The 19,934-nt window shown below is 37.0% G+C and overlaps 1 protein-coding gene across 1 annotated transcript; it reads right to left on the bottom strand.

Moving 5' to 3' along the window:
- Positions 1-1,485: 1,485 nt before the first annotated feature.
- gabrd (gamma-aminobutyric acid type A receptor subunit delta) lies at positions 1,486-19,462 on the bottom strand. The gene is made up of 9 exons (XM_084138772.1): positions 19,228-19,462; positions 16,724-16,839; positions 15,130-15,197; positions 11,092-11,312; positions 9,344-9,426; positions 7,004-7,141; positions 6,686-6,841; positions 5,492-5,700; positions 1,486-2,750 (listed from the first exon to the last, which is right to left on the bottom strand). Exons 1-9 carry the CDS (start codon positions 19,293-19,295, stop codon positions 2,439-2,441), a joined length of 1,371 nt encoding a protein of 456 aa, XP_083994898.1. The 5' UTR covers positions 19,296-19,462; the 3' UTR covers positions 1,486-2,438.
- Between the last annotated feature and the right edge of the window lie 472 nt (positions 19,463-19,934).

Here is a 19,934-nt window from a genome sequence, read left to right as displayed (position 1 = left end):
TTACGTTTTTAGTTGAAAACGGTGTTGTGTGAACAGCCCCTTCGAGAGTTATGTTATGTTTCATTGTGTTTTTGTTCATGTTTCTGTGTTTCCTGTCATAGATCCTCTTCTTAATATTATTAATTCATCATTGTCATTAGAATATGTACCGAAAATATTTAAGCTGGCTGATATTAAACCTCTCATTAAAAGACCACGACTTGATCCTTTCCCTTTTCTGTCAAAAGTACTAGAAAAGGCAGTATGTTAACAAATATGTTCCTTCTTAGAAAGAATTGTATCTGTGAGGATTTCCAGTCAGGATTTAGACCGTACCATAGTACTGAAACTGCTCTTATTGGTTACAAATGATTTGCTCTTATCATTCGATCAAGGTTGCATCTCTCTGTTAGTGTTACTTCTTAGTGCTGCATTTGATACTATTGACCACAACATTCTTTTAAATAGACTCGAAAATTATGTTGGCATTAGTGGAATTGCACTAGCATGGTTTAAATCATACTTATCTGACCTTTATCAGTTTGTAGCAGTAAATTAAGAGATCATATCGACCAAAAGTTCAGTATGGTGTACCACAAGGCTCAGTACTAGGACCGTTGCTGTTCACTCTGTACATGCTACCCTTGGGAGATATCACCAGAAAGCATGGCATTAGTTTTCACTGTTACGCTGATGATACTCAGCTCTATATTTCTTCGCAGCCTGACAAAATATACCAATTCACAAAATTAATGCAATGCATAGCTGATATAAAAAAATTGGATGACTAATAATTTGATGAGAACAACTTAGCTGGATGATGACATCTTCGATGACTATTTTCTCTTAATAAAATAGCTTAATTGAACTCCTTTCATAATTAATGTAATTAATTAATGTACATTACACAGTTATTGAACTGCAAATGAATCAGCACTGAACTGATTTCAACTGAATAATGACTGTTTAAGATGTTTAAGATGTCATAGTTGAATTCGGTTTGTATCATTGAATCGTTATTTTTTTGTTTATCACTGTAAAGCTGCTTTGAAACAATTTTGGTATACTAAGTACTAGTGTAGTAAGACATTGATATTAAAAGACCAAATTCAATATGCAACACTTATTGATGAGGCAAGCAGATAAACCCAAAATATAAACGCAACGCAGTTTCTCGTTTAGCAAAGAAAACCATTATAAAGAAAACGCTTAACCGTTTAAACTGCAAAGTGCAATGTGACGTAATAAGTCATGCCGACTTTAATTATTTTTTATTGGTTGAAATACTGCAGCAATAAATATTCATGGCTTGAAACAGATGTAAAATTGGCAGGTGTGTGCTACAGATGTTTTGCCCTACAGGTCTCTGAGCCAGTCATGTGACTGAAAACTATGAATACTGCACTGTTATTGGAGTTACAAGCAGCAAATCTGTTAGTGTGCTCATTAAAATATTGCAGAATTTTCCAATAAAATATGTGCATTTCTTAATACAATCTCAAGACATTTGGTGGCAAGAACAGTTTTATTTATCAACTTTGTCCCAAAGGACATTAATCATGTCATTTCCCTACGGTACGGAGGACTTGGTAATACCGCATAGTAGTGGCATTAATGCATTTACAAAGAAATCAAAATGTCAGGAAACAAAAAAATCTCATGCTCTATAGTTATGTGTTTGTTTTCATGCACAAAAACAATGTGTGCTGATTGTCATGACAATGGCGTAATTTCAGAAGTAAAGCAGCTTTAGAAGCTGCCTCTGACAAAAGAAAAGGCAAAATAAAGAGAAAAGTTTCAAAAGAGGGATAAATTGCCAGAATAACATCACTACCTTCATCAGCGATACAAACTCTCATGCATAACAACATTACTTGTGGATTTCCATGAATCAGGTAATATTTTTCAACAACACAAAGTAGTATTTGCTCATATTTAATCCCTTATGCTGGGAGAATGATAAACACGATGTAAGAGAATGCATACTGAATAATTACTGTTCATTTAGGATGCTCAGTTTTATTTGAGCACAACATCAGTCATTTTTAATAGTAATGTCTTCCACTGCAACAACAACATAAAAAAATAAAATAAAACTTTTCAGCTTGGAAAGATTTAAAGATGGAGAAGGTAAGATTGAGTCCTTCAGTAAAGTTGTGCTTTAGTTCCTTCATGCTAGAAGGCTATTCTGGTGCAAATATTATTATAGAGCAAATAATGCAATGAGGAAATGTCATTGTAAAGCATCAAAGAGAGGTATGTATCAGTCTTTTTAAAATGCATCAAATCTCCTTCTATAGAATTTCATTCAACATAATGCATTTAGCATATTCTAAAAGCTAGCGTTATATTGATAAGCACTGATTCAAATGATTCTTATCCAGATTCTAATAATCTTATAGTTATGTTGATTGGTTTATTGATTTAAATACATGCAGAACTCAAACTTTCGTGAATTATTACATTGTGTATGCCACCCAGTAGATGACATTGACCACAGCGAAGGTGAAAGGGAAGACAGCGCGAGCGTAGATGTCGATGGTGTCGGCGTCGATGGGTTTGCACTTGCAGCATTTCTTCTCTTCTCTGCTTTCCTTCTGAGCCCGACGGGATTGAGATCCACGAACCTCGGTCTCTTCGTGCGGTTCTCCAGGAGGGTCAGTGGTCCGCTGGGTCCTGCTTTGCCTGTTCGAGATCAGGAGGCCCTGGTTCATGCCAGCCACAGACAGCGAAAAGAGAACCATGGCCTGCTTTCCATTTTTCACCATGGACTACAAAAGAAGATGAGGGGGAAAGTCATTATATGCATTCATAAAAAGTCATAGATAGGAATTAAAGGAATAGTTCTCTTAAAAAGTGTAAATTCTATCATCATTTACTCAATATTGAACTTCTATCAAGAACTTCTTTCTTCTGCTGAACACAACGGAAGATATTTTGAAGAATGATGGAAACCAAAGTTGATGAACCCCATTGACTTCCATAGTATTTTTTTTCTTCCTACTATGGAAGTCAATGGGGTTCATGAACTGTCTGGATACCGACATTCTTCAGAATATCTTCTTTTGTGTTCAGCAGAAGAAAGAAGTTCATACAGGTTTGAAACAACTTGAGGGTGACTAAATGATGACAGAATTTACATTTTTAAGTGAACAATTCCTTTAATGTTGAAGTCTATTCCACTCTAAACTTGTAAACTTGAATATGGCTTTAGTCAATATTGTGGCCTTCCACCTTGACTTCGAAACTATTAAAATTAGGGCTGTCGATTTAACACATTAGTTCAATTAATGAGTTGTGAAAAATAACAAAAATAAACTGATTTAACACATTTATGACTCTGTATGAGGTTTTGTCTCATATATACACTCACCTAAAGGATTATTAAGAACACCACACTAATACTGTGTTTGACCCCCTTTGGCCTTCAGAACTGCCTTAATTCTACGTGGCATTGATTCAACAAGGTGCTGAAAGCATTCTTTAGAAATGTTGGCCCATATTGATAGGATAGCATCTTGCAGTTGATGGAGATTTGTGGGATGCACATCCAGGGCACGAAGCTCCCGTTCCACCACATCCCAAAGATGCTCTATTGGGTTGAGATCTGGTGACTGTGGGGGCCATTTTAGTACAGTGAACTCATTGTCATGTTCAAGAAACCAATTTGAAATGATTCGAGCTTTGTGACATGGTGCATTATCCTGCTGGAAGTAGCCATCAGAGGATGGGTACATGGTGGTCATAAAGGGATGGACATGGTCAGAACAATGCTCAGGTAGGCCGTGGCATTTAAACGATGCCCAATTGGCACTAAGGGGCCTAAAGTGTGCCAAGAAAACATCCCCCACACCATTACACCACCACCACCAGCCTGCACAGTGGTAACAAGGCATGATGGATCCATGTTCTCATTCTGTTTACGCCAAATTCTGACTCTACCATCTGAATGTCTCAACAGAAATCGAGACTCATCAGACCAGGCAACATTTTTCCAGTCTTCAACTGTCCAATTTTGGTGAGCTTGTGCAAACTGTAGCCTCCTTTTCCTATTTGTAGTGGAGATGAGTGGTACCCGGTGGGGTCTTCTGCTGTTGTAGCCCATCCGCCTCAAGGTTGTGCGTGTTGTGGCTTCACAAATGCTTTGCTGCATACCTCGGTTGTAACGAGTGGTTATTTCAGTCAAAGTTGCTCTTCTATCAGCTTGAATCAGTCGGCCCATTCTCCTCTGACCTCTAGCATCAACAAGGCATTTTCGCCCACAGGACTGCCGCATACTGGATGTTCCCTTTTCACACCATTCTTTGTAAACCCTAGAAATGGTTGTGCGTGAAAATCCCAGTAACTGAGCAGATTGTGAAATACTCAGACCGGCCCGTCTGGCACCAACAACCATGCCACGCTCAAAATTGCTTAAATCACCTTTCTTTCCCATTCTGACATTCAGTTTGGAGTTCAGGAGATTGTCTTGACCAGGACCACACCCCTAAATGCATTGAAGCAACTGCCATGTGATTGGTTGATTAGATAATTGCATTAATGAGAAATTGAACAGGTGTTCCTAATAATCCTTTAGGTGAGTGTATATATAATATAATATAATTAAGCAATATCACACAAGTACCGATGTTGATTTTAAACAACAGGTCAATAAATAAGAAGTTAATATTGTGTTTCTGCTCAATTTTGCCAATTAAAACGTTTAAGCAGAACTGTTGTGTGTCTCAGAGCAACACAAATCTTTCTGAATGAATCCTTGTTTTGAGCGAATCAATCGGGTGAACCAATGATTCAATGACTCATTCATAAAGAGAGCCATTTACTTAATTCCTGAATGAATCAGCTGTTTGAACAAATCGAATAAATGACTCAATGACTCACTCATTTAGACATTTACTGTCACCTACTGGCAGTTTTAGTTTCTTATAGAGTATAATTTCATTAGAAACATTTCATATTTCCATATTAATAAAAACACATTAAAGGGATAGTGCACCCAAAAATGAAAAAAAAATTATTGACTCACCCTAATGGGCATTGAAGCCTAAAAGTTAATTGAGACTTGAGATTTAGAATATACAAGATGCTGGAGACTTGGGGCCAGATTCACTAAACAAGTCAAATTAGAAAAAAGTAAAAGTTTTGGAAAGTTTTGCAGGTTAAAACATGCTTTTTTGAACATTAAATAATGGCGCAAATACCAGTAAATTGACAAGCGCAAACCCTAGTAAATCATGTTGCATGATTCATTAAAATAGTCTCCTCCCTTAAATTTAGCATCTTTAAGGGAAACTCCTACAAATACATATGCGATAAGGTCAGTCGCAAAAATAACCCTGTCCACGTCTTTTCATCGCTACTTTTTCACTTCATGTCTTTGGTAAATCTTGACAGTGCTTTTTTAACACCAAAAGAAGGTTGTTGGTAAATCTGGCCCTTGGTGTTCTGAGATGGGTCAATCATATCATACAGTTAGTACAGAGTTTCACACTTTTAATTTATTTGATTGTACCTCTGAGCTCTTATTCGTCTTGACTTTGGCTTTCTCCTTCTTGCTGTAGTCTGCATTATAGTGAGCAAAAGCGTATTCGATCAAGGCAGCGAAGACGAAGACGTAGCAGATCCAGAAATACACGTCCAGAGCTTTAATGGCAGAAGCGCGGGGCAGTGATGAACGAGCACTGACCATCAGCGTAGTCATGGTGAGCACCGTCGTGATTCCTAAGACACATGGAACACCATATATTTATTTATCACATCAGGTTCATTTGTGTGTGTGATTGTGTTTAATGTTCTCATTTAACTTGACTGATTTTTAAAAAATTACTTTAGTGAAGTTTACATTTTATAAACTGTAATATTCCCAGCAAACAAAAATGTGTTGTAAGAACGTTTTGCTAAAATTCCCATTAAGTTCTGAAAATGTTATTTCTGCATGTTCTCTGAACGTTTAAAACGTCCAGTTTATTAAATATTTTAAGAATGTTTTTTCTTGGTTATGTGAACATTAAGGGAAAAAATCCATTTGGCATTCTGCGAACATTTTCGGATCGTTACTTTTGAATGTTCTTTGAACATTCTAAAAACAAGTGGTAACATTTCAAAAATATTAGATGAACATCCAACTAAAACGATATAAATAACGTTATTTTTATCTTTTTAAGTTTACATCTCGCACTTCAGACTTTTTTCTCTCACAATTCTGAGTTTAAAACACGCAATTCTGACTTTAAAACACGCAATTCTGACTTTATATCTCGCAATTCTTTAAAACATACAATTCTGACTTTATTTCTCGCAATTCTGACATCTTTTCTCAGAATTGTGAGATATAAAGACTGACTTTTTTCATATAAACTCAATTCTTTTTTTTCTCGCAATTGCGACTATATCATGCAATTCTGACTTTACAACTCCAAATTCCACGTTGTAAAGTCAGAATTGCGAGATATAAACATGCAATTCTGAGAAGCGAGTTTATATCTCACAATTCTGACTTTATAACTCGCAATTGCAACTTTTAGTTTTTATTCTGTGGCGGAAACAAGCTTCCATACATTATTAAAGACCCGATATTGTCACTGAATGAACATTCTATTAATGTTACAGGAAAAACGTCTGTTTAACGTTAAGAGAATCTTGCCAGAATGATAGCTAAAGTATTGAGAGCGGTCCCTGTTAGCCGAGTTAACACTGAAACACTGACCTAAAGACACTCTTGCCGGCACAGCTGATTGGCTGATCCAGAATGAAACCCATGACATGGCAACCAGTAGGATGGAGGGCATGTAGGACTGGATGATGTAAACTCCTCGGTTTCGTCTTAGTTCGAATCGTAAGCTGAGACGTGGAAATCTCCCCGCTGTTTCAAGAATGACAATACTTTAAAATTTTGCTTTTGAGTAAACAAAACTGATTAAAACCATTGAAATGACAACAACTGTTGCCGCAGCATTAGCAACCAATGTTTTGGTAGAGTTCAGTTAAATCAGATATATCAGATCATGTTGATGAAAAGCCTCACCGGATTTAAAGTTCAACAGCTCTGTGACAAAGCGATAATCAGTGATGGTGAACTGGGACAGCTCCAGTTTGTCCAGTCCATGGATGAGTGTTTGACTCTCTGACCAGTGATACACAATGTCTTCTGAAGAGTAGCCGTCTGCAAACCCAACAACAGGAGAAAAAACACATCTCAGTTTTTAGCAGCTGCACAAACTTGCTGTTTTTATTAGGTTATGTTCATATGAGAACAGGAAAGAAAGGAATATGCAATAAATAACTAGAAAACATTTTAGTTAGTCAAAAGCATGATTATCATGGTTTGTTTTTTTGTGCAGAGATATGCTTTGCAGTTTTGGACACTTGCATGATCCTTTAGCTCATGTTTCATAAAGTCAAAATGTAATGTAACGTGTGGGACGAGATAAGGCAGGTGGAGATGAGGATCTAAGTGCAGATAAAGGCACACTATGTAATATTTCGCCACTAGAGGTCATTTATTCAAAACAAAGGCGTAGCTTGATGACGCCTTGATTTCGCTGAATCATGGGAGTTGTTGTCTTTGGACTCGGGCAGAAATCATCTTCATGGATGACTGGTAATGTATTAAAGATTTCTTAACATTACGAAAGCCGTTGGAGCGAAACGAGGCCGCTGGAGCGATTGCTAACGAGAGACGAGCTTCTGCGTCTTCTGTTCATGTGTGTGTGGGGAAACGCAGCGCTGTTTTATCATATAAGATACTTTTGAGTGTGATGAAAGTTGTTATAATGCTACTCTGTGCGTTCACTCAGCGGCGACTACATGAAACACTTGTTGCACGCTGCAGTGAGATCGATATTAGCCATGGTAAAATATGGTACTCGCGGTAAATCAAGAAAACGAGATTTAAACAAACAGACTAACTGTGTTGAGCTGTATAACAATGATTCGTTTTCTGTCGATGAATGTTTCCAAACAGTTGCTCACCTGTCTAATAAAACACATCATTTATTAAAGCGTCTTTAGTGTTTCCATTGTTTCTACAAAATAAAACCTTAAATTGAGGGTTACGCGGGTATTATGTCATTGATAGGCGATAAAACTGCTTATTTCTCTGGATTTAAACATTCTTAGAAAAAATTGGAATAATGCACACAAATCAACAAAATATATAACATCGTTCTAGTGGTTTTGGGATATTTTGATCCAAAAATCTTACATAGTGTGCCTTTAATTTTTAATAAAAAGAACAAAACAATACCAGTAACACAATGAGTATGGCAAAAATCATGTGCAAACAAGAAACCATTATATACACTAATCAACTACAAGCACAAGAGGAAATGAGAATAACAAGACACACCTGGGACTAATTAGTAATAAAACTACAAGGGAACTACAAAACAGTGAACGGGAAAAGGGAACAACTTCAACATAAGAGTCCGGGGAACACGGGGAACATATAACATATATTTGTGTGTATAATATTTTTGTATTATTTGCTCTATGTATCATTGGTGCTATATTTAATTTCTTTGTACAGCACTTTGGGCAACTGTTGTTATATTAAATTGTGCTTTATAAGTAAAGAAAGAAGAAGCAAGAAAGTAGACCGAGGAGCATGTCTCAGTAACCCTGTGCAGAAACTAGTGGCTGGCGCTGTATAGGATTCTCCTAGAAGTGACATGCTCGTGGACCAGGCTCGTGGACCAGGCTCGTGGACCAGGCTCGTGGACCAGGCTCGTGGACCAGGCTCGTGGACCAGGCTCGTGGGCCAGGCTCGTGGACCAGGCTCGTGTCAGCCCGTATCGTGGCACAGACGCTGGAGTTTTGAGTTTCTTGTGCTGGTACCTAATGCCATGTCCAAATTCCTGCCATCCCTGCATGACCCACACACAGTAATCGATCACATCAGACCTGCCATCTTCAGGCTGTGCTAAACCGGCGGGATTTTATCGTTGCTTTATACCAAGCTTTATGATTTAGGGACTATGTTGAAGTGATGAAAAATCCATTACATTTCCTATATCATTTCTTTTATAGTATTTTTGATGTGTGGCGGGTATTTGAATAGTGAATATACATGTCCTTTTGAAAACTGTCCTGGTTCTCTTTCAAACGTCACTTATTTTATAGTATGTTTGTAAGTTGTATTGGCTGGGACTTTCGGGCTTCGAATATGTTCTGAATGAACTTTTTGTTAGACGAATTGTCATATCTGCTTTCAAAACATGTTTATTTAGCATAATTATGTAGCTCAATCGCAAAACTATTTAAGCCTTTAGTAATTGCTTTTATGACTATAAAGAAATGTATATGTCGTCAGACGATAAACAAATAGTAAATGAAGACGAGAGATGCCAGATTTCCCCTTACTCACAGCTTTCCAAGTCTAGCATGCATTCCTGTTCATCCATGGGGTATTTGGTGAGGTCCATGTCACATGCAACTGTAGATGTAATTCTGAAAGGAAAAACATCATGATACACATTTCAAATATGGAGCAGGTGAAAAACACTCAGTGATCATCTGTTAAGAAGCTTGTAAAATGTGCAATTGACCTTTCGCAAAGACCCGCCCCCTTTAGTTACTGTTGCTATGTCCGACAAGCCACGCCTCTCTCACACCACACCATGTTCTCACGCAGTGAAACACACATCGCGGAGCAGAGACACTGACAACAGACTGACACACAGGACAGACCTGGGTACTTTTGATATGAAACAAAGTCTCAACTTTCAGATTTGGTAATTTTTTAAAGAAATGTAAACAATAAATACCGTTTTATGTCTCTTCAATGTGTCTGACAGATCAATCAGTTAAAGCTGCTCGTGAACCGATCATCACTTCCTTCTAGTTCATTTATAGCATCAAATAAACATGAATGAACATCTGAAGGAATGTTGTTTTAACCGTGGAAAGACGTCAATACACTCCGTTTCTCAAGTTCAAATCCACCAACGTTAATCTACTAACTCTCCTGACTGCTTTGTTGGACAAAAATGGCGGATTCGGTGGATGGCGGATTATGATTGGTCAGATCGCCTGTCAATCAAACTCCCTGCGAAGGGTCAATTAGTTCAGTGGTGGCCTTTATGTAATTATATATTAAGCAGATAGGTGGATAGGCAGACTTGTTTTGAATAAAATAATGAACAGACCACTTTACTGTTGTAATTAGTGTTGGGAATCGAAAGGTCAGGAATCGGATACTTTTCGATTTTTGAATCCTCTTATGGATTCCTTTGTTAGCATTTTAAAATGACTTTAAACCATTCAAACGTGAGACGACTAGCACGCTGTTTTCTGTGCTGTACACACATCCAAAGCACTCACAGAAAGGGATTTTAATGTGATTTTAAATCGCACGTGTATCCGTATATTTGATCGGTGCAGCTCTTAAAGTGACAGCAGCCTAATATTCCTGCTGCCGTCTCTATAATTACACTAATCTAACAACAAAAGACAAAGAGAAAATACACTCGTTCTTGACTGAATAACTTTTGTTACTATACTTGTAATGTATATTTTATTTATAAAGTATATATATATTACATTTGATTACAGATTCTGTACCTGAATACCTGAAAATCTTAAAAAAAAGTTTATTTCAATTGTATTTTTGTTCAGTTGTATCTATTTGTTGCGATTGCTAATTTTTTATTTGTTCTTTTTTAATTACTGAGTGTTTACTTATCTTTAATAATACTTTACATTTATATTAGTCAGGCTAGTTGTTTCTCTATGGTGTTTTTAAACCACAGGCAAACGTTGCTTGTGTAAGTGTTCTTTAGCCTGTTGATTTTTGTTCATGATATTCAGCTACAATTAAATGTTTTGCAATAAGACTAAATCTGAATGATATCTAAGGTTTTTTTTTTTTTTTTTACCTTATTGGAATCAAAATTAGGAATTGATAAGAATCTGAATCGATAAGCAGAATCAGAATCGTTCAAATTAAAACGATACCCAACCCTAGTTGTAAAAATAAACATTAGTGAATGTTTGATTTCTTCCCCTTTACTGTAATCTGTCAACGTTCTAGCTTTACTGTTTCACCCAAAGTCCTTTTATATTATTGCCAATACAAAAGCACGGATTCATTTGGAAGAGGTTTAAAACACGTACCGACTGCTGTAGAGAATGACTCCATCAGGCTGCAGGCGGATGAGTTTGTTCTCCACTGTAACGTCATGAAACCAGGCTGATTTGGCGTTCACGATGAACGTGTCTGGTACCCAGAGTTTGTCTACGAAGCGGCTGTCCAGGCCCAGAGTTTTGTTTGTGTGGTTGTAGGACAAGCGGTCATCTTTCCAACTCTGCCGCAGAAATATTGTCATGGTGTATTCCTGTAGACACAAATGCACACAAACAAAACATCCACGGTTTTATGATGTTGAGAGTTATCTGTGACTTACTGTTGTGTATTGTCCTTATTTAAAGACAGGTTTAGTTTAAATCACTATTTACAATGATTTTAACATGAGTATGGTGTGTTCTTGTTCTTCATAAAAACCCCTTAAAAGTGGTAAAATCAATAATTAATATAGATGATAATTATAATTATAATTATTAATATAGCAAATATCAGGGCCAAGCAAACCAACTGCAGAAATAACCAATTAAAGAAATCTGGAGATGATTTGTGGCAAAATGGATGAAAAATCCATAACTTTTGCTGGCATGGTCTGAAGATGGATTGACTAATCAACTTGATTTCCATATCTTTTTATATGATTTTAAGTTTGTGTTTTGTTTCGTAGACTTTTAATTTGGGACACGTTCACATTTAAATCAAGGGTGTACACATTTCTGTTTCAGTGATCACAGTGACTTGTGTGTCAGGGGTAACTGTACTTAATGGGTAACTCTTTAGTTTAGGGTCCAATTCTCACTATTAACAAGTTGCTTATTAGCATGCATATTACTATGATATTGGCTGTTTATTAGTACTTATAAAGCACATATTAATGCCTTATTCTGCATGACCATATTCTATATCCTTTAATCCCAAACTTAAAGTCCCCCTGTAGTCAATAATTGTATCCCTTAAAACTCATCTTTGATCACCAAAATGACATATTTAAATGTTTTTTCATTCCTTAAAATATCTTGACTGTAACTCGACACCCTTGCCTTAGTATTCGCGGTTCTATGAATATGCAAATGAGCCCCGCCTCCACTCACTCACTCAGCTCAGAGATCCACTGGTTGACGATCACACGTTGATCTGATTGGTTACAAGGTAGTTTGTGACGTCAGAAACACCAGCGATTTCAAAGCGTGTTTTTGAGACTGTCTTTGGTTCACTGCAGTTTTAAGGAGAAAATACTCAGCAATGGTGTCGACTTATGAATTTACACATGGTTTGTCTTAAAGCATATTAAAAACACCACATAGACACATAAACAACAATAAAAGCTGGATTTTCACCACAGGGGGACTTTAACAACTACCTTATTAACTATTAATAAGCAGTAATTAGGAGTTTATTGAGGCAAAAGTCGTAGTTAATTGTTAGTTAATAGTGAGAATAGGACCCTAAACTAAAGTGTGACCAAATAATGCACTTAATAAGAGCTGATCAAATTTAGAATAATATATTGCACTGGACTCAATCCTACTGTTTATTTTATTTATTATTCTGGAACTGAATCCACTCTATTTGGAAAAGAACAAACTTCTTAAAAGAAAAATATATATTCAAAGGATACTTTTAGCAAATGCAAAACTGAAGATTAGTTACATTAATGTCAAATATATATATACACTGCTCAAAAAAATAAAGGGAACACTTTTTAATCAGAGAATAGCATCAAGTCAGTTAAACTCCTGGGATATTGATCTGGTCAGTTAAGTAACAGAGGGGGTTGGTAATCAGTTTCAACTGCTTTAGTGTTAATGAAATTAACAGCAGGTGCACTAGATGGGCAACAGTGAGACAACCCCCAAAACAGGAATGGTTTTACAGGTGGAGGCCACTGACATTTTTTCCCTACTCATCTTTTCAGACTGTTTTTCACCAGTTTTGCATTTGGCTAGGGTCAGTGTCACTACTGGTAGCATGAGGCGATACCTGGACCCTACAGAGGTTGCGCAGGCAGTCCAGCTCCTTCAGGATGGCTCATCAATACGTGCCATTGCCAGAAGGTTTGCTGTGTCTCCCAGCAGAGTCTCAAGAGCATGGAGGAGATTCCAGGAAGACAGACAGCTACTCTAGGAGAGCTGGACAGGGCCGTAGAAGGTCCTTAACCCATCAGCAGGACCGGTATCTGCTCCTTTGTGCGAGGAGGAACATGATGAGCACTGCCAGAACCCTACAAAATGACCTCCAGCAGGCCACTGGTGTGAATGTCTCTGACCAAACAATCAGAAACAGACTTCATGAGGGTGGCCTGAGGGCCCGACGTCCTCTAGTGGGCCCTGTGCTCACTGCCCAGCACCAGGGAGCTCGATTGGCATTTCCCATTGAACACCAGAATTGGCAGGTCCGCCACTGGTGCCCTGTGGTTTTCACAAATGAGAGCAGGTTCACCCTGAGCACGTGACAGACAGGAAAGGGTCTGGAGAAGCCGTGGAGAATGTTATGCTGCCTGTAACATCGTTCAGCATGACCGGTTTGGTGGTGGGTCAGTGAGGGTCTGGGGAGGCATATCCATGGAGGGACGCACAGACCTCTGCAGGCTAGACAATGGCACCCTGACTGCCATTAGGTATTGGGATGAAATCCTTGGATCCATTGTCAGACCCTATGCTGGTGCAGTGGGTCCTGGGTTCCTCCTGGTGCACAACAATGCCCGGCCTCATGTGGCGAGAGCATGCAGGCAGTTCCTGGAGGATGAAGGAATGATACCATTGAAGGGCCACCACGCTCACCTGACCTACATCCAATAGAACACCTCTGGAACATTGTGTTTCGGTCCATCTGACATCACCTGGTTGCATCTCAGACTGTCCAGGAGCTCAGTGATGCGCTGGTCCAGATCTGGGAGGAAATACCCCAGGACACCATCCGTCGTCTCAGTAGGAGCATGTCCCGACGTTGTCAGGCATGCATACAAGCACGTGGGGGCCATACAAACTACTGAGAACCATTTTGAGTTGCTGCAATGAAATTTCAGCAAAATTGACAAGCCTGCTGCATCATTTTTTCACTTAGATTTCCGGGGTGTCTTTGAATTCAATCCTCTGTAGGTTGATTATTTTCATTTCCATCAAACGATGTGGCATCCTTTCGTTCATAACACATTACCCAGTCCATATTAGTATAGATATCCAGCATGATATTTTTCCCCATTGAGATCTGATGTGTTTTCAAAGTGTTCCTTTAATTTTTTTGAGCAGTGTATATATATATTGTTACGCCTGCCTGTTGAAACTAACTATCCTAACTAGTCTTCAAAGGACTGCCGGGCTCGAGGCGACTTGAAACGCTGAACCTCGTAACAACCATTCTCCAAATGAGTTCAGCTGCGCGAGAAGCGTACCCCCACCCAGGATTTCCTTCCAAAACTCCAAATAAAATACAAAACAAAATCAACAAAACAACAAACAGCGTTCCGATGGAAGGACCGCTCACGAGCAGCCCAGCTGAAACACTCTAACTAACCGGAGTGAAAGCCGATCCTTACAAGAAATCCTGAAGAGACAATAAAATACTCCCTCAAAAACAAAAGCTCAAAATCTCCCGGACGAGCCCCCATTTTTATGTTACGGCTGGCTCATATACCGCAACATAAAAGAGGCAAACAACAAATGCTTTAACAATAAACCAATTTATTGTCAAACCAAGCAAAACAAGTATTAAACAATCAAAAGAAACCGACGTCTGGGGGGGAAAAAAACACACGCGCGTGTTGTTACTAAATAAACAATATCTGGCACTAAAAATAAATATGGGAAAGCAAAGATACAAAAGAAATAATGTGAGAGAGAAGTGAGAGAGCTCTCACTCCAAGTCACAGGTCTTTATACTAACACCTATGGTGAGTTAATTAGGGATTGAATACACCTGTTGCCCAACTAACGTCTGCACTGTGTAGCAGAGCCAGTAGGGGTAAACAGGCAGGCGTAACAATATATATATATATATATTTTTTTTTTTTTTTCAATGCAATAATCATACAAATCCAATACATGTGAAATAGTGTGATTTTCAAACATTACCATGTTGGCTTCTGAGATATGGTCAATACTGGCTACTTCAATAGCCATGGCGACATTCACTGGAGGTCCTGTGAAGAGAAGAAAATAAAAGAAATGATCAATCTACAAAAACTTTAAAAATCCACCTCTCCCCTTCACCGTGTCTGACGCGAGCGATACGTGTATGACACAGTTAAATACAATAGAGCCCAGATATAATCAGTGATTCTGCTCATGCAGTGCGATGCAACACAACAAACCCCGACAGTAAACCGATTCACCTTCCACCGTATTTATGGCATACTGTTCGTCTGACACAAAGGACAAATGGATCTGCAACGGTCGCTTTGTCGCGTCCAGTGTAGACCACTTATATGTATATATATATATATATATATATATATATATATATATATATATATATGGACATTTAATTACATATTAATATTTCAGATTTATTGCTCTGGTTTGACTAATAAGCTCTTGCAATAATAAGCTAGAGTTCATGAATGATATTGCATAGAGTTTGAATGATATTGCATAGGTTTTATATTAAGTGCACTGTTAGATGCCAATTCTAATTACATAGTTTCATAAATAGCGAACAAAATCAAGGCTAACAGGCCATGTTGAGAATCATGGGTAACAGTTGAGTATGTTGTGAAGAGTCTGTCTGCTTTATAGACTACTATAAAGCACAGCCTTACAAGTTACAAGCCAGACAGCTTTTGTTTTAACCTTCAATAAAATTACAAATTACTGTATACACTTTAAAAAAATAAAGGTTACAAAAGGGCGTTTTCACAGCAATGCAATAAAATAATTTTTGGTTCCCCAAAGCATCTTTCAGAGCACACATTTGTATCTTCATGTGAAGAACATTTTCATAATCTAAAGAACTTTTTTCCACTATAAAGAACATTTTTCATGGATGTTAAAGGTTCTTCATGGAAGATGCCATTAAATAACCCTTATTTTTACACTTTTTGGATTCAAATTAGACCAATCTATACCTTTTTATATAACTGACTTTAATGACCAGTCTTGAAGACTATAGACTAACTTATAAGACTATCTAAGCGGTTTATGCAAACGGCCACAGATGAGTTCTGCCATGCGTGATCTATTGCTCCGGTTCTCGACTACAGTCTCTCCCAAAGATCTGGATCAGGTGTGTGAAGAGCGCTGGGCCACAGCTGAGAACCACTGATCTATTTAATGCCACCAGTACGCCTTCTCACTAAAAATAGACTGTAGGAAGTAGGGCGCTGTTTTGGCAGGAGCGCTTAGTGTGAGGTTTTGTTCTGCAGAGAAAAAAATGCTTAAAGTCCCCCTGTAGTCCATCATTTTATCCCTTAAAACTCATCTTTGATCACCAAAATGACAAATTTAAACGTGGGGTGATCAGGGGTGCGTTTCCCAAAAGCATCATCAACCGACTATGTTTATTCGTTATCATCATAGTTCAACGAGTCGGTGTTTCCTGAAACTATTGTTCCATAAACAACATTAAATGCTGGATTTTCACCACAGGGGGACTTTAATGTTGATGCTAAGAATAGGTTGAGCTAGTGTAGTGCAATCCAACATGATGATCTGCAGACTTCAAACTCACCTCCGATCCCTGGGCGAAAGTTTCGAGCGTAGCCCTTCATTAAATCATCCAGATTAGGCAACCAGGATATTTCAATGTCTGTGCCGACATATTCACCAATATCACTCAGCATGGCCCTACGGGACAAAACAAACAAATGTTCCTCACTTGCCCTTGAAAACATTGTGTACATTTTTTATTTTTCAGGATTCTTTAAGAATAGAAAGTTCAAAAGAACAGCATCTATCTGAAATAGAAAGCTTTTGCAACATTACAAATGTCTTTACTGTCACTTTTGACCAATTTAATGCATCCTTGCTGAGTAAAGTATTAATTTCTTTAATTTCTATAATTCTATAATTCTCAATGAAAAAAAAGATATTATATAACTAAACAAAGAACATGATATGTAGCTTGCCCAACATATGTAAAGTATGCATTACTCTAAAATATAGATAGCTAAACTACAAACTACTCAATATTGAAGATTTAATACCAGTCAAAAGTTTGGAAACATTACTATTGTGAATATTTTTTAAATAAATCTCTTCATCAAGCCTGCATTATTTGATCAAAATACAGGGAAAAAAACAGTAATATTGTGAAATATTATTACAATTTAAAAATAATGTTTTTCTATGTGAATATAAATTATAAGTGTAATTTATTCCTGTGATCAAAGCTGAATTTTCAGCATCATTACTCCAGTCTTCAGTGTCACATGATCCTTCAGAAATCACTCCAATATGATGATTTGATGATCAAGAAACATTTATGAAACATGTTGAAATCAGTTGTGCTGCTTCATATTTTTTTTATAACCTGTGATACTTTTTCAGGATTCTTTGATGAATAAAACGTTTTAAAAAGAACAGCATTTATTTAAAATAATAACATTAAATTTTGTAACAATATACACCGTTCAAAAGTTTGGGGTCAGTCTTTTTTTTATCTTTCGTTTTTATGAAAGATACTCACTAGGATGTGTTAAATTGATCAAAAGTGATAAGAAAGATTTATATTGTCAGAAAAAGTAGCAAAAAAGACAAAGACGCATGTTATACTCCAAGCTGCATGGAAAAGGTATTTACATTTTTATTGTGCAAAACATGAAAAATATGCTGTCATTTGTTAAAATATCCTAAAAAATAGCTATTACAAATTCAATTATATTATTATTATTGTGTAAGTCTTATTGTGTGTTTTTATTATTATTTCTTGGATGAAACAGCAATGTATATGTAAGAGATAATAATCTGACAACTGACAACATCATTGCAGCAATATTTGCACTTATTAGCAGCATATTCATTTGGTTAACCGTTAACTTCAATAAAAGATGTAAAAATATATGTGAAACCCTGTGAAGTGAAACAAAGAGGCTCTCTAAGCCTAGAAAAGCATTAACTTAATTTATCCCCATTATTTGTAATGAACATTTTATGTTACATTTTTGGTGTATTTTATGGTATTTTTTGAGTCACAACATATATAAAATGTCTTTTGTGTCTCACTGCAAATGAAATTAAAAGGGAAAAAAGTGTATTGCCATTTTTACATTTTAAGTGTAAAGCTCCATGCAAATCCCACAGACACAACAGACTCCATCAGGGTGAACATCAGTGTATTGATGAAAAAACAAAAACAATCTGTCTTATATACATACACGGATTAAAAACGTAAACATAATCTTAAAAATAGCCTACAACATGTTTGTTGGGATGGTCCTATATAATAACATTATGTCAGTGTATTATTTTTGAATTTAAGATGTGAACTACAGTCATGTATTGTGACTACACACATGTAATGTTGACATGATATTTCCACGTGAAATGAACATTATAATAACATTATGTCAGTGAAATGAACTGTGAACTGCACAACAACCAAAAGCTGAGACGGTGTATGTGCATATACAAATAAATGCATGCACATTTTAATCTGTGAGAAAAAGAGCAATGTTTATGATAGCATATTATTTATATCTAACTATACATAGCTACCATACCCACGACGATCTATATAAAGCAAAAGACGCGCACGTGAAAAAATGCCCAATTTCCAAGCAACAATGAGAATATTGAGGTATAGTAATAAAGTACTGTATTGTGAATATATAATGATAAGCAAGCGCTCTACAGATGCAATACCTACAGCCTATTACTCCATATTTTTATGATAGCCTATCCACGAGAATGATGGATTTCAGCTTAAATTGTTTTACATGTTTAACATTAAGCTTGTCATTTAACAATATTTGCTAATTTCTGTTTCATGTTGGAGGCGTAGGCTATACATAAGATGCAGCTTAAAGCTTCACTGGAAATATCAACTTAATCCATTACTGAAAAGATGGATGTTCACAGATCGGATGCGTTTATTCACTGTAAAGCCATTTGATAAAGATGAGCAATATTTTGAGAATCAATCAAACTGCGCTCTGTACTCAGATATGTATGAATATGTGTGCATCCTCATCATCCTCATCTTCATCCTGAGGTGAATGACACGCGTATTCTCACCTGCTCATTCTGTGCTCACCGATGAGCACAAGCCAGAAGATCGTCACGGAGAAACTCAGCGCATCCATTCTGCGCAAACACGGTTCGGACTGATTCAAATATCCCGGTTTTCACAGTCTCTGTGAGGAATCGTAGGAAAATGGCTAAAATGATCCATATTTTAGCCTGTGCCTTATCCCGACTGCGGAGAAACCATCGCGAGGTCCGTTAAACCGTTTCTCGAATGAATCGTTCTTATGAGTCGGTTCGTTCGAACGATTCTGTCGAATTGACCAACCGATTCGGTAAACGTTCGTGAATTCCTCGACTTTTCAAAAACAAACTTTTTATTGAACAAATCTCATAGTCTTCAATCAAAATAACTTCCCTTACACTTTATATTGACATCTCATCTCTTATCTTGTCTTATTACAATTATGACAAGCTGTTTTAACTTTTATTCATTTCCAGGATATCAATTTTTGATATCAACAATTCAATTTTCACTAATGAAAATTATAATTATTGATATCAGGAATTAGATTTCTACTAGTAACAATGGCAATTTTTGATATCAGGAATTAGCCTACATTTCCACTAGTAGGCTAACAATGCTAATTCTTGATGTCAGCAATTACATTTTTACTAGTTAAATACTAATTCCTGATATAAAAAAATTGCATTTTAACTAGTGAAAATGTAATTGTTGATATCAAGAATTCATATCT

Source organism: Abramis brama (assembly GCF_963993115.1).
Source record: "Abramis brama genome assembly, chromosome: 16".
NCBI classification, from domain to species: domain Eukaryota; kingdom Metazoa; phylum Chordata; class Actinopteri; order Cypriniformes; family Leuciscidae; genus Abramis; species Abramis brama.
Note: the sequence above shows the minus strand (reverse complement) of the source record. Positions and strands in the feature narration are given on the sequence as shown.